Here is a 19,893-nt window from a genome sequence, read left to right on the forward strand (position 1 = left end):
TGCATTTCCTATCCTAGGCTATGTTCGGCTTTTTCTTCAAACCACCGTCTCTTTGTAATGGGAAATATGTTTAGAAACAACATGAATGCCTACTGCTTTATAGTCATTGTCTATAACTTTCCAGAGGACACTGCTAGGATTTTTAAAGAGTACCTGTACTATCCCATAATACTCATACACAAATATGTATACCTCATCATACACACATTCAGACTATTAGCAGATGTAGGATCACAACACAAACACTACCATCAAGAATATAATTACTGAAAACAGTTTAAGCTTTCTTTGTTGCATATTGTTTCTGAGCTAAGATGATTTATCACTAGGGACACAATAAAACTTGCTGGACTTAAGGTCACATGGAAAAGTTTTTTCTTCGTGTGGATGTATCAGCAACACAGTAGACAACACTTCCATCACTTAATTCTCCTTGTGATGTTTTAGGAAAGAAAATAACAAAGGCAGCCAGGGCCAAGGAAAGAAAATAATAAAAATAAACACAAGATCACGGTTCAAAGCCAGGCTGGCCAGGAAAGTCTGTGAGACTCTTATCTCCAGTTAACTACTCTAAAAGCTGGGAGTAGAGCTGTAGCTCAAGTGGTAAAATGCTAGCCTTGGGGGAAAGAAACTTCAGGGACAGCTCTCAGGCCCTGATCAAGCCCTTAGGACCAGAACCAAGGAGGGGAAAAGCACAAATTATTAAACTTTCAGAGATGGAGTATAATAGATACTTGCAAGTTACTGTTTTCTCCCTCCCACTCAGGTAGATAACTTACTACTTTGTAACCAATCTGTGTGTGTGTTGGGGAGGGGGAGAAACATGTTACCAGTACTGGGATTTGAGCTCAGGATTTCCTGTTTTGCAAGGGTTTCTCTGCTCAAGGCTGGCGCTTGAGCACTTGAGCCACACACTTCCAGCCCAGTATTTTATTTTGCTGGTTAATTGAGGTAGACTCTTGAAAACCTTTCTGCCAAGCTTCAAACAGTGGTCCTCCTGGTCTCAATCTCGTGGGTAGCTAGGATTACAACAGTGAGCCACTGGAGCTTAGCAAATCATTCTCATGTTTAAGGAGAAAGGAAAGGAAATGAAAGAAAAAAAGAAAAAATAAAGGAAAAGACAAAAACGAAATGGGTAAAGTACCCAGACACAGAAGACACAAACTCCCTATGTAACCCTGGCGGGCCTCACACTCCGTATCTCTTCACACTCAATGACTGAGTATGGAGTGGAGAGACAGAAAGGTGCTGGCATGGACCTAGGGGGTGCAGGGAATCTCTCCGCCTGGGCTGCAGGTGGGCCCAGACGATCCCTGGGTCCTTTCCAGCTTTGGAGGGGTGAGCCTTAGGCCAGCAGGGGGCAGCAGTGCTCTGTGGAGTTCTGAACCCCAGTCCTGGGGCTCCATCAGAGCTCCTCTGGCCCATCTAGATTTCCTGAGCACCCATTTCCCTGAGCCAAATGCCACTCTGCTTAAAATAGCTTGGTTCTGGCTTTCTGCAAATAAAATGGCGTGATTCACAGGGTTTCCAGATAGGGAGAGGCGTGAAAGGCAGCTGTGAGAATTTATACAGATGCAGACTGGAAAGTACCTTGCAAACAGTGTATTGTTTTGAAGTCAAAATGGTTTAGAAGTCATCTGTCTCTCCAGAACAGGGACTTTCCAGAACAAGGCTTTATTATGGCTGTAGAATGGACGCTGGGCTGTGTGAAGCCTCTACAAGGCACAAAGTCTTACCGGCAGGTGCAGAAGTAGATTTTGGTGCTGGAAGCAAACTCCTGCGGGGTGTGGTCACACTGGAGGGGGTCGGAGGGGCTGCTCGGCTGGACCCTTTGGCTATGTCCTTAGATGGTGGAGCTGCCTTTGGAGCTGGATGTTCTTCATTCCCGAAGGTTGAACCTGTGGAGCAGACAGTGTGTTAATTATAACCCTGGTGAAAAGTGCAAGGACCCCTGTCATTCGCACCAAGGCTGCCATCTGCCTTAAAATTTGACCTTGTAAGTGGGTGACCTTGGGAAGCAGATGTGGAAAATAATATTAGTCCCAGACCAAATAAATGCCTGTTGTATAGCTGGGTACTGGTAGCTCATGCCTGTAATCCTAGATACTCTGGAAGTTGAGATCTGAGGATCACCATTCAAAACCAGCCATGGGCAAATGAATCCAATGAGCCAGCACAAAGCTGAAGGTAGAAGTGTAGTTTAAGTGGTAGAGTGCCAGCCTTGAGTGAAGAAAGCTAAACCAGAGAGAGTGGACCTGATTTCAAGCCCTAGCACCTTCACAAGAAATTAAATTAATAACATAAAACACAAGTAAAATGCCTGCCATTTAAACTTTCTGCATCAAAGGAGGCTCCACAAAATCCAAGAAGCTCTCTTTGCTTATGTGTGACAGAAGCGTCAAGCCAGTCACTCACAGAAGGTGATGAGCACTTTTCTTGAAATAAAAGTGTGAGTAAACCAGGAAAAATGCAAACCAAAAATCAGTTATTCTTTTGTGTCAGTTCCAGCTGGGTTCCAGGAGCCCCAGAGGCTGTCCAGGGCTTCAGGTGCTTCTTGTGCAATCGAATCGGGAACAGGTCTCGCATAGAACAGGGTACACTACCCTGTACATTTAAATTCAATTCTGTTGAGGTGTAATAGCTGGTACAATGTGATGCTATGTGCGCCATTGTTATGCTGTGTTGCTCAGGGAATAATGACAAGGAAAAACATCTCGCCATGCTCCATACAGATGTAATTCTTTTGGGTTTGAACTCAGTGTTTCATGTTTGCTACACTGGAGTCCTATTTTTTTTTTCTGGGTTATTTTTAGGATATGGTCTCAGTTTCTATCCAGGCATGCACATGATTCTCAATCTGCCTAGAGAGAGAGAGAGAGAGAGAGAGAGAGAGAGAGAGAGAGAGAGAGAGAGAGAGAGAGAGAGAGAGAGAGAGTGTGTGTGTGTGTATGCTAGTACTGGGGCTTGAACTCAGAGCCTGGGTACTTACACTTTTTTCCCAGCAAGGCTGGCCCTATAGCCACAGCTTCACTTCTGGCTCTTTCTGGTGCTTAATTGGAGATGAAGAGTCTCACAAACTTTCTGCCCAGATAGCTCTGAACTATAAGCCTCATATCTCAACCTCTTAAGTACCGAAGATTCCAAGCATCAGTCATCAGCACCTGGCTTAGACAAGCTTTTTTGTCGGAAAAGTTGAGTCCTCATAAAACTGAAAGGACTGCATAACTACTTGATTCATTTCAAAGGCAGAAGACCTGAATGGATAGCCACTGTTAATATTCAATACAGAAAGGACCCTTTCATCTATTGTACACTGTACGCTGGTTACAACCGGACACACTGACAGCCTGCAGAAATGGCATAATGGTGTGAATATTTGTATGAAATTTACTTTGGAATGTTGCATAGTCCCAACATTTCCTCTGGAGATTCTAAACCCTTTTCATATATATATATATATATTATCCATTTAAAGATAATGGAATCATCATCTTGTTCTTGTTAAGTGATAAATCTTTTAAATGCATTTCTAAGTACAGTTGCAATGTCTAATCCATTAATTTAGAGAGCCTGAATGTACTGAGATGGGCACTTGTTTGGAATCCAATCATAGGATCCTGACCATATATTGTTGGAAAACAAGCAATGACAGCTGGAAGAGGTAGACAGCATTGGAGAGAAAGATTAATCTTTTAAAAAAATGTTCATCATTTAAAAAGGATATCCATAACTGGCCATGTTAATAGAGCCTGCACAGCAATGACCAGAATGGTTTTGGGTCCATACTATCCCAGGGATTCATTCTACCAATCTGAATAAGATGTGGCCATGTTTCTCCCTTTAAGGACTAGTCATGGGCTAGAAATCGGTGATTTGTGTTTTTTGCCTAACCAAAAGCCTACGTAGGAAGGAAAAAATACAGTTTCTTGTTTTGTTTTACTTTTTGGAAACAGAACTTGTGTCTTGCAGGGATTTTTGTTTTTTTGTTTTCTATTTGTTTGTTAGTTTATTTTTTGGTGCTGATTCCAGGGCCTGAACTCAGAGTGCTGTCCCTGAGCTACAGCTCCACTTTTGGCTTTTTGGTGGTTAAATGGAGGTAGGAGTTTCATGGACTTTCCTGCCCAGGCTGGTTTCTAATCACAAACATCAGATCTCAGTCAGCCTCCTGAGTAACCAGGATTATAGGCGTGAGCCATTAGTGCACACTCCCCCCACCCCCGCAGTTTTTTATAAGATGCTGTGTAATAATTTCCATCATTGTAAGCTTAGCAGAGGGGATGTACTTGACCTCTGCACACTGAACAAATATTCTGGAACTCCATCGATAGAGTCTGCACAGTGTCCTGGGTATCACAGAAAGAAGCGTGTATACATTTGATCCAAATCCAGCCAGGAAAAGCAACACCATGCACTAACAAAATAGTAAGCGTTTGCTTCTGAACTGTTCAGCAGGCTCTCCAGTTCCTGTGCCAGGGAATTTCTGAAGGTACATGTGATAGTTCACACGGAGGATGGAATTAGCACTGGAAACACTTCACATGGAATCCTCGAGATCCAGTGTGTGGATGACAAGCAGCCAGAACCATCTATTCAAGGAGACAGGTAGATGCTGCATCGAGCACAAACATGTCTGTGCAGTCTTTTCTTTGTCAATTTATTAAATTTTCTTCAGAATAGAAATATTTTGTATTGCTTGCAGGGTTCAAAAGCCATTTTTATCAAATCCTCTTGCATCTGGTATGATCTCTCATAAAATTTATTATTCAGTGAACATGTCAATTTAGAGATTTGGCTGTTTTCCATGCTGAGGAGAAATCTGTTTGTGAAATACATGAGCTAAAGAAGCCTCACACCTCCCTTTTGAGAAAGGTCTTCCATTACCCAAAAACAAAAAGAATACAATAACAAAAGTACAATATAATGAGATACATGCTGGTGCTTCATGCTTTTAATCCTAGCTATGCAGGAGGGTAAGATCTGAGGATCCCAGTAAGAAGCTAGCCTTGTGGAAATGTCTGTGAGACTCTTATGTCCAATTAACCAGCAAAAAGCCAGAAGTGGAGGTATGGCTCAAGTGGTAGGGCACCAGTCTTGGGTGAAAAAGCCAAGTGAGAGCGTGAGGCCCCAAGTTCAAGCTCCATTGCTCTCTCTCTCTCTCTCACACACACACACACACACACACATACACACACAGAGAACAATATCATGTGTGTTCATCAGTGTGGGATATGGCAGGGATTAAATGGCTCTACACGTTAGAGATTTCCTCCAGTTAACCAATAATTAAATGTGCATTATTTAATACATGAAAAACACTGAGTTTGGGAATGGCTGAGAGTTTCTAACAGCCTGAAATACTTCATAACAATGCTGGCAACATAAAAACATTGCTGAAGAGAAAGAAAACAACTGGAAAACAGCTCGTGTGAACCAGAAGAAGTAAAAAAGCACTAAAGAACTCAAACTGTTAGAAGTAGTTTGCACAGCTAATTTAGGTTTCGCCTTCCCAGCCAACCCCCATCAACCTAGCCTACATAGAGCATGTAAGCTCTCCGTCTTTCCTTTTGGCCACAAAATGGCAGAAACCGTGGCAAGGTGCAGGCTGGGGAAACAGAGTGTGAACCAATTTACTTCCTAGACCTCAGTTTTTCCATTTGTAGGTGGGATAATGAGTCATTTCACAAAGTTTTAGGAGGCCCCCAAAAGCTACCACAAGGATTTTTTTATTTAATTTGTGAGAGAACTTGGCTCTGGTAGCTCACACCTGTAACCCTAGCTACTTCAGGAGGTTGAGGTCATGGTTCAAAGCCATCTTGGGCAGAAAAGTCTGTGAGACTCTTGCCTCCAATTAACTAGCAAAAACTAGAAGTGGAGGTGTGGCTCAAGTGATAAAGCACTAGCTTTGAGCAAAAAAGGAAAAAACTAAAAGAATAAACAAAATCTGAATCCAAGGCCCAATATTCTTGTTCTCTCGTTCTCTCTCTCTCTCTCTCTCTCTCTCTAGTGAGAAAGTACAAGAAAACACTAGTGTCTGGTACCTTGTATGTGCTGATGTTAATTGCTAACTTGCGTACTAATTTAAGTTTTGCAGCTAGTCTTTAGAATAAATTAATTTCTCATAGGAACTTGAGAAGTCTCCAAGCAGCTCATCTGATTTCAGCTCTTCTAAGTGAAGAGGGGGAAAGACTGTGGTAAATTCAATCATCTCAGGATTAAGCACAAACTTTTCAAAATATGAAGCATTTTACACATAGAAAAGATGAGATTAGTTGAGCACTGGTTGCTCAAGCCTGTAATCCTAGCTACTCAAGAGGCTGAGATCAGAGATCAAGGTTGAAAGCTAGCCTGACCAGAAAAGTCTATGAGACTCTCCAGTTAACCAGCAGAAAGTCAGAAGTGGAAGTGTGGCTCACATGGTACAACACTAGCCTTGAATAAAAAATCCAAGGGAGTTTATAAGGCCCTGAGTTCAAACTGGGGCATGTGCACACACACACACACACACACACACACACACACACAGTGAGATTACAAGTGAATTAAGTCAGGCTCAGAGAGACAAAAGGTACATGTTTTCTCTCATACATGGAAGTTAGATCTAAATTAAAAATAAATAATACATACAGGACCATGTGCTTCTATATACAAACTGACTGAAGTATGGTATACAATTATACTACATATACAAGTATGATATATAATAAGAATTCTAATGCTGTAACTTCTTTGAACCACTAACTTTACAGTTTAACAAAATGAATACCAGGGATCTGAAATAGGTTTTGTCTGAGGAAGTAGCATTTTAGGAGGAGAGGGAAGATAAATGGAAAGAGTAATTGTGTGTGGATATAATCATAGCACTTAATGTACATATATGAAAATGGAGCCAGGTAACTTTAGGGGATGGGTGATGCAGGGAGAGATGGGGGAGAATGATGAAAGGGGAACCATCAACCAAGCTGCACTGGACTCATGAATTGACAATTTGAATGGAAACCCCTTAAAGATAATTTAAAAAGAGAAAGGTTAGGTAAGTAACAGAATGGACCACCAGCAAAACACCACTAATTCACTGCCACTGAAATTAATGAGACAGAGGAAATGTCTCCATCTGTCCTGAACATTCAGAACTGCTTTTGGATTGCTTACTGAGATTCACATTAACTGTAAGCAGTTATTCATATAACTATAGTTAGAAGGTTGCTTCACTGGACTTGAATTTTAGTAATCACTCGGACATGAGAGTGACTTGCTTTCAGTCTTGAGAAGTCATGAGATTATTGTTCCATTTGGAAGTTGGTTATTCAGGGTTACTTTTCTCTACAATGCTCATATATAACTTTTGCTTAGTTTTCTATTAAGTGTTTTGGCCTAGTTCCATGAGTACAGTGGATACTGATCTTTTGTTGAATATATATTTCAAATGCTCTCCTCCTCTGTGGTGTCTTTACTCAGAAGTTTTTTTTTCCACTTTAATATAATTTATGTTTGTAGTTTGTGTCTCAGACTTTCACTTCTTATGATAAGTATAAATCTCCCGTGTATTCTAAAAGCATTAAGGTGTGTGTGTGTGTGTGTGTGTGTGTGTGTGTGTGTGTGTGTGTGTGTGGTGTGCATATGCGTGCTGCTTGCATTACTACTAGGGTTTGAACTCAGGGCCTCACGTTCCTCCTTTTTCACTCAAGGGTCACACTCTACCATTTGAGCCACATCTCTATTCTGGCTTTTTGGTGGTTAATTGGAGATAAGAATCTCCCAGACTTTCCTGCCTGGGCTGGCTTCCACTCTCCATGCACTTCTCTCAGCCTCCTGTGTCTCTAGGATTACAGGCATGCGCCACCAGTGTCTGGCTAGTTTTAAGTTTGTGTTTTTCACATTTAGATTATTAATAGACTCATAGGAGCTAAAAATATTAAATTTTTAGGAAAAAAGACATGAGTATAAATCTTAATGACCTTGGAAGAGGCTATGGTTTCTTATGTATACTTGAATGCATCACCTCTAAATGAAGATGTGGCCAAAGTGAGAGAATCAAAAGTTAAGGTTTTGAATTTGATTCAGCATCTTCCCTCATCAACGGAAATAAGACCCTTCAGCCATATATAGCCTGCTTGCCCTTCTGCCTTCTGTCATGTGATAAGGCACCAATCCTTTGCTAGGGAGGATCCAGCCCTCACCAGACAACAAAATTTACTGTTGCGTTTGTCTGTTGAATGGCCGGTAAAGATCTTCTCCCAGTCTGTGGGCTTTCTGTTTATCTTGCGAGCTATGTCCTTTGCCGTGCAAAAGCTCTGCAGCGTGATGCAGTCCCATTTGTCCAACCTTTCTTTGATTTGTGGCCTTTCTGGGTCTTTGTTAAGGAAGTTCTGTCCTGTGCCAAGGAGCCCAAGTGTTTCTCCTACTCCTTCCTTTAGTGTTTTCAGGGTGTCTGTTTTGATTTTGAGGTCTTTAATCCATTTGGAATTGATTTTGGTGCAGGGTGATATATAAGGATCTAGTTTTAGTTTGTTGCATCTAAAACAATATATGCAGAACTAAAAAAATTACCCTCTTCCAAAACAAAACCGCAAAGAACCAATAGCCCCCTCATCAAGTGGGCTAAAGACTTACAAAGAGACTTCTCTGATGAGGAAATGAGAATGGCTAGGAGACATATGAAAAAATGCTCTACATCACTGGCCATAAAAGAAATGCAAATCAAAACACATTGAAATTCCATCTCACCACAGTAAGAATGTCATATATCAAGAAAACTAACAATAACAATTGTTGGAGGGGATGTGGCCAAAAGGGAACCCTACTTCATTGTTGGTGGGAATGTAAACTGGTTCAGCCACTCTGGCAAGCAGAGGCAAGAGATTCCTCAGAAGGCTAAATATAGAACTCCCCTATGATCCAGCAACCCCACTTTTGGGTATCTATCCAAAAGATCACAAACAAAATCACAGTAATGCCACCAGCACAACAATGTTCATCGCAGCACAATTTGTCATAGTGAGAATCTGGAACCAACCCAGATGCCCCTCAGTAGGCGAATGGATCAGGAAAATGTGGTACATATACACAATGGAATTTTATGCCTCTATCAGAAAGAATGACATTGCCCCATTTGTAAGGAAATGGAAGGACTTGGAAAAAATTATACTAAATGAAGTGAGCCAGACCCAAAGAAACATGGATTCTATGGTCTCCCTTATTGAGAATAATTAGTACAGGTTTAGGCAAGTCATAGCAGAGCATCACAAGGCCCAATAGCTATACTCTTATGAACACCTAAGATGATGCTAAGTGAAATGAACTCCATGTTATGGAGACAATTGTTATATCACAGTTGTAACTACTTTCAATGTCCCATGTGTATCTATAGCTTCTATTATTGATGATGTTCTTGTATCACCTTCCTGTGGTTGTACCTACACTATCTCTGTAATCTTATCTGAGTATATTGGAAACTGTGTATACTGGTATTGGAACTAGGAAATTGAAAGGGAATACCAAAATTGAGAGACACAGGGTAAAAAAAGACAAACAACTACAAAAGCAATACTTGCAAAACTGTTTGGTGTAAGTGAACTGAACACCTCAGGGGGGGGAAAGGGTAAGGGGGAGGGGGGGGGGTATGAGGGACAAGGTAACAAACAGTACAAGAAATGTATCCAATGCCTAACGTATGAAAATGTAACCTCTCTATACATCAGTTTGATAATAAAAATTGGAAAAAAATTTACTGTTGATCTGAGACTTACAAGCCTCAAAAGACAAATGGCTATTCTTTATAAATGATCCAGTGTGTGATATTTTGTTATAGCAATACAAAACAGAATAAGACAACCACAGAAAGAGGAGGGCATGCAAATCCAGATCAGAAAAGCCTGAACTAAGGGAAGGAAAGTCTAATTGGATTTTAGGTAGTGGGAGAAGGAGTGTAGATTCAAAGGATACCAATCATCCTCCAACATAGTAACCTCCTTAACCCCGCACAGGGGTGATCCTGACTCTGACTAAAGTCAGGATGGATGACAATTTAGGGTTTCTCATCCTTAGTCTTCTTTATTCTATTTTATGAGCTAATATTGGGGCTTAAACTCAGGACTTTGTGTTCTTCATTCGCTTCTTCCCTTGGTGCTCTACCATTGAAGCTACAGCTCCACTTCCAGCTTTTTGCTTGTTGACTGGAGATAAGAGACTCATGGATTTCCTTGCCCAGGCTGACTTTGAATAGCAAACCTCAGCTCTCAGCCTCTGAGATCTAGGGTTACAGGTGTGAGCCACCAGCACTAGGCACAAACTCACAATAATTAATTAATTAATTGATATAACACACTTAGTGAGAATGCCAATAACAGAGCCTAAATTGAACAAAGAAGAAATAATAGCAATGAAAGACAAACACTAGTACCAAATGAGCTTCTTAAGGAACAGGAAAAAAAAGTAGAAGGTATTAATATGAAAACCTTATAGACAAACTCTAAGAAATGAGTTTCCCTGATTTTGAATATTTATCAATATTATAATAGTTAAACTACTCTCTCTTCATTGGGTCTTGTTATTGTTAACAAAAAGAATCCCAGTCAATCAAGCCGTATAATGTTCTGGTACATGATAAGTTAATTGGTACATATTTCCTTGTTTCACTAGCATTTATCACGTGGTGACAAAAATTAATTAATTATTAAAGCACTCATGGAATGTTTTATTCCCTATCTGCTGCATATTTTCACCCAAGTGGATATTTTCTTTCTTACAGTAAAGGAGTAAAGTCAATCAGACCTGTTGCCAGTTGAGCAGAGGCATTATTCTTTGAAAGGAAATATTTGACTAAGAGAATTGAGTCCTGTCTCAGTCTCCCTAGTGCTGGGATTATAGCGATGAACGGGACATTCATCTCAAATTTTCCATTTCCCCTTGGAATCTCACTTTTTAGCCAAACAAGCTGAAGTTCTGGAGCTTTTACAAAGGAAAACCTGTCAAGACTTAGAGTAAGGGAAGTTTGAAAAGATGTTTGACTCATCATAACCTCTAAGCAGGTGCTAGTGCTTACAGGAGGCTTCCTGTCTTCCATGAGAACTGGGGCTGGGTGCCAAGGAGGGCTCAGGTGTGGTGCTACACCCACCCCTAAGATGAGGGATGGGGTTGCTAATCCTGACAGGCTGACATGTCTCATGGATGTATTAAGTTGCAGAAACTTAAGGAAGACATAGGAAGCACAGAAAGTGCTGGCTGCGGTCATCCTTGTTACAAGCCCCTGTACTGGAGATACAGTAACCCCTTTGTGAATTCTCAAAAAACAGGGAAACAAATGGAATGGCCAGGAAGAAAGTGAGTTGTGCCATCACAAATACCAATAAAATGCCAAGAAAGCTCAGACCAGGAGCCTGGGGGAAGGGGCTGTCTAAGACATTCAAGGTGGGGCTTGATGAGAAAAAAATAAAAATCAACAAAAGAACGAAGACCAGGAATAAAAGAAACAATACCCTGCAAAGTAAAAGTGAGGGGAGGAAGTATAAGAGGCAACTTAAAAGATGCTTTTGTGGACTCCTGTGAATTAACTAAAAGCTCCCCAGCTTTGTATCTGTGCCCTTTGATCTGAGCTATTTATTCTCTGCTGAAGTCACTTTATAACTACCTTGGGCTTGGGGAAAGAGAAGATTCCCAACTACCTTTTGTGGAAGGCAAACTGCTGTCAAACAGGCAATGCTTTCTTCTTATCATCTTAAAGAAACAGACCCCCAAACTTGGTTGTTCTGTCCCCAGGGTAAAGTGCTGACTTATCCAGAATTTTTCCAGAGACAAAGTCTAAGCGAATGGTCAGCCAGGCCACACTTGTGACTTGGGAGTTTTTTTTTTTAAACTATGCATACCTTTCACTTTCTCCTTCCCTGCCCTCAATTCTCCCTATTTAACCTGAAGCCAATGTCTGTGCCTCTGAAGACAGCTGAAGATGTACTGAGGTGCTGTCTTCCCATGGTTGCCATGGACTACAGCTCCTTTCTCTTCCCTTCACCTCGATATCCCTGCATTTGCCATGTGTGGATGAGTGGCCAGTTCTAACTTAGGACTCCTGGACTTTGGTTCCAGGATCTAAAAACCAGGCTTCAGAAGGATCCAGACTGCAGGGAAGAACCCCATAGTTGGCAAGGAAGCTAGCTAGTTTGGCTAAAGAGTGAGTTTCAGGGGGAAAATGAAAGATTCAAGTGGAATGTGCTGGTTCATAGCTAAAATCCCAGTACTAGGGGGACTGAGGTGGGAAGACCGAGGCTGTCTTGGTTAACATGGCAAAACCATGTCTCAAACAAACAAGAGGAGAAAGAGGTGCTATTGGTGTGCTGGTGATGGTGCTGGTTGAGGAGAGAGAAGAGAGGAAGAGGAAGAGGAGGGGAAAAAGAGGAAGAAGAGAAGGAGGAGAAAAAGGAGTTGAAGAAGGGGAGGTGGAGGAGGAAGAGGAGGTGATGGTGGTAGTGCTGGGGGAGTGTAGGAGGAGAAAAAGGGGGTGGGAGAAGGAGGAAGACAGGTTGAGTGGGAATCTTCGTCTCTTCCCTCTGAAGCCTCTTGCTCATCCACCTCCACTCAGAGATGGTTGTAACCATCTAACTACAATTCTTCCAGATAAATCCCCAGAAGTGGATGGGGTTAGGCTTAATTAGAAGCTGCCACCAGAGGGAGATACCACAGGAGGCTGTGCAGAGATCAGGAAGCCAAAAGCCACTGCAAAGATTACATGCAAGTCCTATTTTCAAAGGTTAAAAGATTCAAAGGGTGTCAGAGGTGATAGACCCAGGAGATGGCTTGAATTGAGGAAGAAAAGCTAGCACATCAAATCAGTTTAATTTTGACTTGATCATCTTTCTTTGCCCTCTTCTTTTGAGCCAATACTAGGGCTTGAGCTCAAGGCCTCACACTCTTGGCTTTTTCACTCAGGGCTTGTGCTCTACTACTTGAGCCACTATACTTCTGGCTTTTGGATGGTTAGTTGGAGATAAGAGACTCACAAACTGTTCTGGCCAGGTGGCTTTGAACCATGATCTTCAGATTTTAGCTTCTGAAAGTCTCTAGGATTATAGGTATGAGCTACCAGTGTCTTGACTTATTTTACTTTTTTTTTCTTAAAAAACAATTTGTTATTAGAAAGGTAGTGTTAGAGGTGCTACAGTTTCTTTTTGGATAGTGACACCCCTTCCCTCTCTCCAAGCTTTTTCCTTCTGTCCCACCCACATGGTGTATAGTTCATTTTCATCATAGTGTCCAGTGAGTACCACTGCTGAATTTGTTTGCCCTTTGTCCCCCCATTTCTGCACCCTTTTATTTTCACTAGCAGAATATATCTGAAGTTCTGTTCATGAGCTGGGTTGAGTAAAGCCAGGACATTTACAAGATTCCGAGCAGGCTCTCTGATGGTGACAGGTGACAAGGGTGAAACCCAGGCTTGTTCTGGGAGGCCCACTTCAACCCTGTGACAAGGCTCACATACCCAGCCATCTGCTCAGGAGGCCTTGTGCCTGCCCCAGGGCATGCTAGCTCCAGCAGTAGTCAAGGGCCAACCAGACAGAGGACTGCCAGCAGCTGCTGTCTGCAGGGAGTGCCTCGTGGCATGGAGGGAGCTCCCCTCCCCAGGGAGAAGGCACTGCCCCACAGGGGCCTTGTGCCAGTCCCACACGAGGGTCTTCACAGGAGGCAATAAGACATCAAAAATCCAGAGGCTCAGGGGAACCCTGCTCAGAGTCAAAGGGCAGAGGATTCTAATTTGGAACTCCTCACTCCAGTGAGCTTTGTCTCTAGCCTGCCGAACCACAGAGCCCTCAGGGATTGACTATCATAAGCCATACTTGGATTTTGCTCATTAGTCTCTAAGAAGTAGTACTAAAAACTTGCTTGTGTTTGTAGCAAGGGAGGGTGCTGACTGACAATCCCTATCGTTCCCTCTTGGGATGACTCCTCCTAAGGGAGGGGTGTTCTTCCTTAGGAGCACTATGAATTAACACATGGATTTTGGCTATTTGACTGGGCCCTCTCTGGTATAACCTTGGGGTATGCAATGTGTGTGTGTGTGTGTGTGTGTGTGTGTGTGTGTGTGTGTGTGTGTGTGTGTGGTGCCAGACCTGGGCTTGAACTCAGAGCCTGGTCACTGTCTCTGAACATTTTTGCTCAAGGCTACCATTCTACTTCTCCAGCCACAGCTCTATTTGAAGCTTTTTCAGTGCTTAATTGGAGACAAGAGTCTCATGGACTTTCCTGCCCTGGCTGGCTTCAAACTGTGGTCCTCAGATCTCAGCCTCCTGAGTAGCTAGGATTACAGGCAAGAGCCATTGGTGCCAGATCAGGGTATTCAAGTTTTATTATGGCAACAGTATGAGATCCTTTCTCTTTAATTTTAAGTGTTGGCATGAGCGGCCATTGCCAAGCTCATGTTTTCATTTTGTCCTGACCAGTTTCCCAGCACTCAAAGGCTCTGTGTGTATCTTCCCTGGTGAACACCTCACTTCCATTGTTTCAGTGGTCCCTTCCTCAATCTCATTTTCTGGATAGTCTTTCTATTCCTAGTCCTTAGATGTAGGCTTCTATACAGGCCTATAATTTTGGTCTTCTGTCTTTATATCATCTTGGGGCCTCTTTCCTTTGTTCTCTTGATATCAATAACTACCTTAATTGAGCCCTGTGCTATTAGGAAGAACCTCAGTCTAACTTCAAGGCTAACTTCAAGGCCTTCCCTTTAACGTGACTGCTGTAACCATGTGGTGTGATGTCAAACTTCACTATTTATTAAATCCATTCACTGATTTAATACATCCTTGGCGCATACCAGATTCTGGACAGTGGAAGACTGGATCTTATAACCCAGTGCAAGAGATAGATTGAAAACAAACAGGTACTCACACAAATCAACATCACAAACTATCATCAGAAGCTATGAAAGAAACCTCGTGAAGGAAACCTCTGGGGTGGAGGAGGAAAACCCACTTTAGGCCAAGGAGAGGGGCAAATATAGGGTGGTGAAATTACTTCTTTCAGCTGCACACTGGCCTCAATGTTCTTTACTGTTGATGATTGACATGTTTTTAAAAAATTTATTTATTAATTAATTTTTTTGACAAGGTGTTGTGCAAAAGGGGTACAGTTACATAATAGGGCAATGTGTACATTTCCTGTGATATCTTACACCCTGTTTTTCTTTCCCTTCCCTAGATCAGGTAGACATATATACAATACACAGTGTACCCAAAACATATACAGTAGCCATGTGGCATACACCAAAGGAAATTCGCCTAGGACTTTAAATATAACTTTAAATATAACTTTAAATATCAACAATAGAGTTTGCTTATCCTTGTCTTATATAATCATACATACATAGCTTTTGAGCTATTGTGATCCACTGAGAGATCTATTTTTGACCTTTATATGTTGAGTAGTTGTTTGGTTATAGTTACATAATGTAAGGTTGCTGACCCAAACCTGTGGGAAATACCATTTGACAAGAAGTTTTTTGTTTCACAGACCTGGTCTCTACTGTCTCCCCCTCCCCCCCACCTTAACAGTCATAGATCAAGGAGATCATGCCCCTTTGTTTTCTGTCTAGGCTTGTCTTGCTCAACATTATTTGTTCAAGTTCTGACCATTTCCCTGCGAATAACAATATTTCCCCATTTCTAATCACCATGTAGTATTCCATTGTGTATAGGTACCATGTTTTTTTGATCCATTCATCTGCAGAGGGGCAACTGGGTTGTTTCCATATTTTGGCTATCATGAATTGTGCAGCAACAAACATGGAAGTGCAGATGTCTTTTTGATATCTTGAGACCTGTTGTTCAGGATAGATGCCTAGGAGTAGTAAGGCCGGGTCATAGGGTAGGTCTATGTTGAGCTTTTTGAGGAACCTCCATACTGTTCTCTAAAGTGGTTGTACTAATTTGCACTCCCACCAACAATGGAGAAGGGTTCCTCTTTCCCCACACCCCCTCCAGCATTTGTTGTTGCCTGAGTTCAGAGTATAGGCCATTCTAACTGGAGTGAGGTGGTATCTCAGGGTTGTTTTTATTTGCATTTCCTTTACTGCCAGGGATGTTGAACATTTCCTCATATGTTTCTTTGCCATTTTTATATCTTCTCTTGTGAAGTCTCTCTTTAGCTCTTTTGCCCATTTCATAATTGGTTTACTGGGCTTGGTGGGGGTTAGTTTTTTGAGTTCTCTGTAGGTGACGGATATTAGGCCTTTGTCTGTTGCTGTGCTGGTAAAGATCCTTTCCCATGTGGTTGGCATTGACATGGTTTTTGGTGACATTATCTAAACAGAGTATCAGAATCTCCCTTGATTCTGTCTTTCCCTATGGTCAGCCCATGCAATCTTGGAGCTCCATTCTGGATTTAAGTCCAAATCCCCTGTGAGCTCCAGAGATAGGTGCCCAGGTCAGTACTGAGCCCTTGTTGCTGGGGCCACAGTCCTGGCTTCTCATCCTCCTCCTTGGGCCCTGCCACCCAGTCTACAATATCAGTGATTCAATGTAGCTAGCTGGGCTTAGAATTGCCAGATCTTTTTGCTTAGCATTCCAACCTGCTTCTGTCTGATCCTAACATAACTTTGCATCATAGCTTTCTTATAACATCATCAGACACAGGACAAACTGCAGGCAATGAAGATTCCACTCTGGGACTTCCTGAACCAGGTTGTGCTGGAAAAATCTCTGCTGTCCACAGGAATCAAATACTGGATGTGAATTTGTCCCATGAGGCCACTCTTGCCTGTCACAGTCACATCCTATTCTCAGTTCTTGAGCTCATAGACATTCTCTGAGAGCTTCACACTTTTCACAGGAGCACCATAGATGTTGTCACCCTCAGCATGGTCAGGCTGGGGCCTCTGCTATTTAAGAAGTGAGGAGTGCTGGGCACGGGTGGCTCACAACTATAATCCTAGCTACTCAGGAGGCTAAGATCTGAGGATTGTAGTTCTAAGCAAGCCTGATCAGGAAAGTCCACGAGACTCTTCAGTAAAAAGCTGCAAGCAGAAGTGTGGCCCAAGTGATACTGCACCGGCCTTGAGCAGAAAAGCCAAGAGAGAGCTTGAGGCCTTAAATTCAAGCCCTAGTACTGGCATGCATGTATGTGTGTACACCCCAGTGCCCGCCCCACACACTCACATACAGAGTTTGGATTAAAATCCTTGCTTCAGCTCTCACTAACTGTCTGATTGAGCAAATTGTCTAATCTCTTGTATCTCACATCTTCCATTTGAAATGTGTTGTGTAAAGTTATATTAAAGTTATATTAAAGAAGTTATTATACATTAGTAAGTGCCCAGGATAGTGTCACATATATTAATTGTAGGAAATAGTAACACTGGCATAGATATGCCCACCAACCTGACAATGAGCCTTAATCACAGCCCATCAACCTATCTGCTTTCCATCTTGTCTTCTACTTATCAAACCTCTAGCTTTCACAGCTTTCCAGGACAGCAACTGTGATCACTGAGGAAGGAATGGGTTTAAAGAGGCAACATTGGGAGACCATGGTTATCCCTCTGTCCTTGTATTCCCAGCAGCCTCAGCTCTAATGAAAGATGGAGGACAATATGACATACAACTCACTCCTTCGCCTTCACCTAAAGCAAATGTTAGATCCTCTTATGTGGCCTCAGAGTCTCTCACAACACAGAACTCCAGGAATCCAAGAAAATGTCTCATCCCTAGACCAGAGAGAGACCACAACCTAAGCTACACCCAATGTCTTGATCAAGGGTGGGCATACCTGTGTCAGTCACTTGCTAGAGTTGGACATAGAACAATAAGTACATCTCAAAAAGAGTAGTTGTTGGGGCTGTTTCTCTGACCCGGCTCAGATGCTTATTTCTTCTCTCTTTTTACCCTCGTATCGTCCTCTCCCCTAACCCTCGGCCTGCAGGTATGTTAAGGTGGGACGTAGGGGTCACTCCGGCCTGGCGTGCATGCGACCTACATGGTAATGTGACCGCTATCCTTCCCTGGGAGCTAGCGTACATAGACCACGGAGTAGGCTTCTGGGAGCAAACTAACTTTATTGAGGGAAGGTCAAGGGGAGATGATTCCTAAGGAAGGGGGTTGGCCAGGATTCCGATAGGCCTTGAGCTGTCACGTGACTCCCAAGGGGCTGGTCACTTGACCTCCAAGGGGCTACGTCACTCTGAGCGCGCCGAACCAGGGCGGGGCTGGTAGACGCCAGGCTGGCTGCCAGCTAAGTCGGGGGTCTATTTGCCCAACCGGTTTCTCCGGATTCCAATGTAGAGAGGATGGAAGGGCCGCATTCCCCAGCTGGGGGAGGTGCCTCAAGCCCCTTCCATCCAGGAGAGAAAGATGGACCCCAACAAGTAGTAACACCAGCTACTCCTCTTTTCTTTCTCTTTCTTCTTCTTCTCTCCTCCTCCTTCTTCCTTCTCCTCTTCTTTATACTTCTCTGCCAATACTGAGTCTTGAACTTATGGCTTTAACATCTCTGTTAGGTTTTTTTCACTCAAGATTGATGTTCCACACCTTGAACCAAATCTTCACTTGTTTGGTTGTGTGTGTGTGTGTGTGTGTGTGTGTGTGTGTGTGTGTGTGTGTTTCTAGCTAATTGGAGGTAAAAGTCTCAGACTTTTTTACCCAGGCTGGCATTGAATCTACATCTTCAGATCTCAGCTTCCTCAGTACCTAGGATCACAGGTGTGGGCCACTGGCACCTGACTCAGTAGTAATACTCTTTTAGGAAAGTTAATTCACTGAATGCTTTTTACTGATATTTAAAATTTATTGCTGGTCACCAGTAGCTCACACCCATAATCCTGGCTATTCAGGAGGCTAGGTTACTCAGGAGGCTGGGCTTGAAGCCAGCCCAGCAGGAAAGCCTGTAAGACTGTTAGCTCCAATTAACCAGAAAAGAAAGCTGAAAATGGAGCTGTGGCTTAAGTGATAAAGCACCTTTCTTGAGTGAAAAAAGCTCAGGAACCAGTACTCAGGCACTGAGTTCAAGCCCTAGAACAGAGACACACATAAACAATTTAGCATCTATTATTAGGTGAATCTGAGAATTATCTGAGAAGATGTACACAAATCACTCTAAAAAGTGCCTGGTACTCAATAAATTCCAGCCCTTGTCAGTACATATTAGCTACCCTTAACACCAAGCACCAGGGCTGACATCTCCTGTCATTTCTTCAAACTTCTCATCTATGCCACAGGACCCCAAATGGTACATATTTTATGTGATCTTGCCCCATGTAAGTCTATAGACAAAACCTTGAGACACCTCTTACTTCACCAAGTCAATTGATAACACAGCAAGAAGCAGGATTGGCAGTCTTAGCTTCCTGAATTCCATAATTGCTCCAGGAAGGGGTTCCCAGTGCTGACTTGAGCGATGATCTTAGTTAGAATCTATATCCCAAGACTCAGTATAATCCCCTCAATGGTCTCAGCTAGATCATAGTATACTGGGAAAAAATTTCTTCTCTTATTCTTCATTCCTCTCCCCACTCATCCATGTCTTCTGGAGTCCATTCTACTATGTGGTGAAGCAGAGTCCGCTTTCTTATTTCGCCATAGGAAGTAGAGGACTATGGGGGATGATAGACTGGTAAAATGACATAAAGGCTCAAGCACACAGGTGAAAGGACTTGGTCCTCCAGCTGAAGGAGGGGCATTCTGTGATGGTGCACAAGTGTCCCCCTGCCCCATCCTTCCAGACCAATCATGCACTTCATTCTCTGGGATGTCTTTTCCTGTTTCTGCTATGGACTGAATATAGGTCATTCCCCACCCAGACTCCCACAAGGCTTTCTTCCTCACCCCAGCTCTGCTGGGGGTGGGATCTACTGGGAGGTGTTTGTGTCATGGGGGCAGAGCCCTTACGAATGGCAGAATGTTTTCTCTAGGAAATGGATAA

At 42.7% G+C, this 19,893-nt stretch overlaps 1 protein-coding gene across 1 annotated transcript in view; it reads right to left on the bottom strand.

Annotated features, from left to right (window-relative positions):
* Positions 1–19,893, bottom strand: part of Mtus2 (microtubule associated scaffold protein 2) — a 540,827-nt gene that overhangs the window by 143,934 nt on the left and 377,000 nt on the right. The window contains exon 5 of the mRNA XM_048341576.1: positions 1,737–1,898. Within this exon, the coding sequence (XP_048197533.1) occupies positions 1,737–1,898 (162 nt within the window). The remainder of the gene's footprint in view (positions 1–1,736; positions 1,899–19,893) is intronic.

Source organism: Perognathus longimembris, chromosome 3 (genome assembly GCF_023159225.1).
Source record: "Perognathus longimembris pacificus isolate PPM17 chromosome 3, ASM2315922v1, whole genome shotgun sequence".
NCBI classification, from domain to species: Eukaryota; Metazoa; Chordata; class Mammalia; order Rodentia; family Heteromyidae; genus Perognathus; species Perognathus longimembris.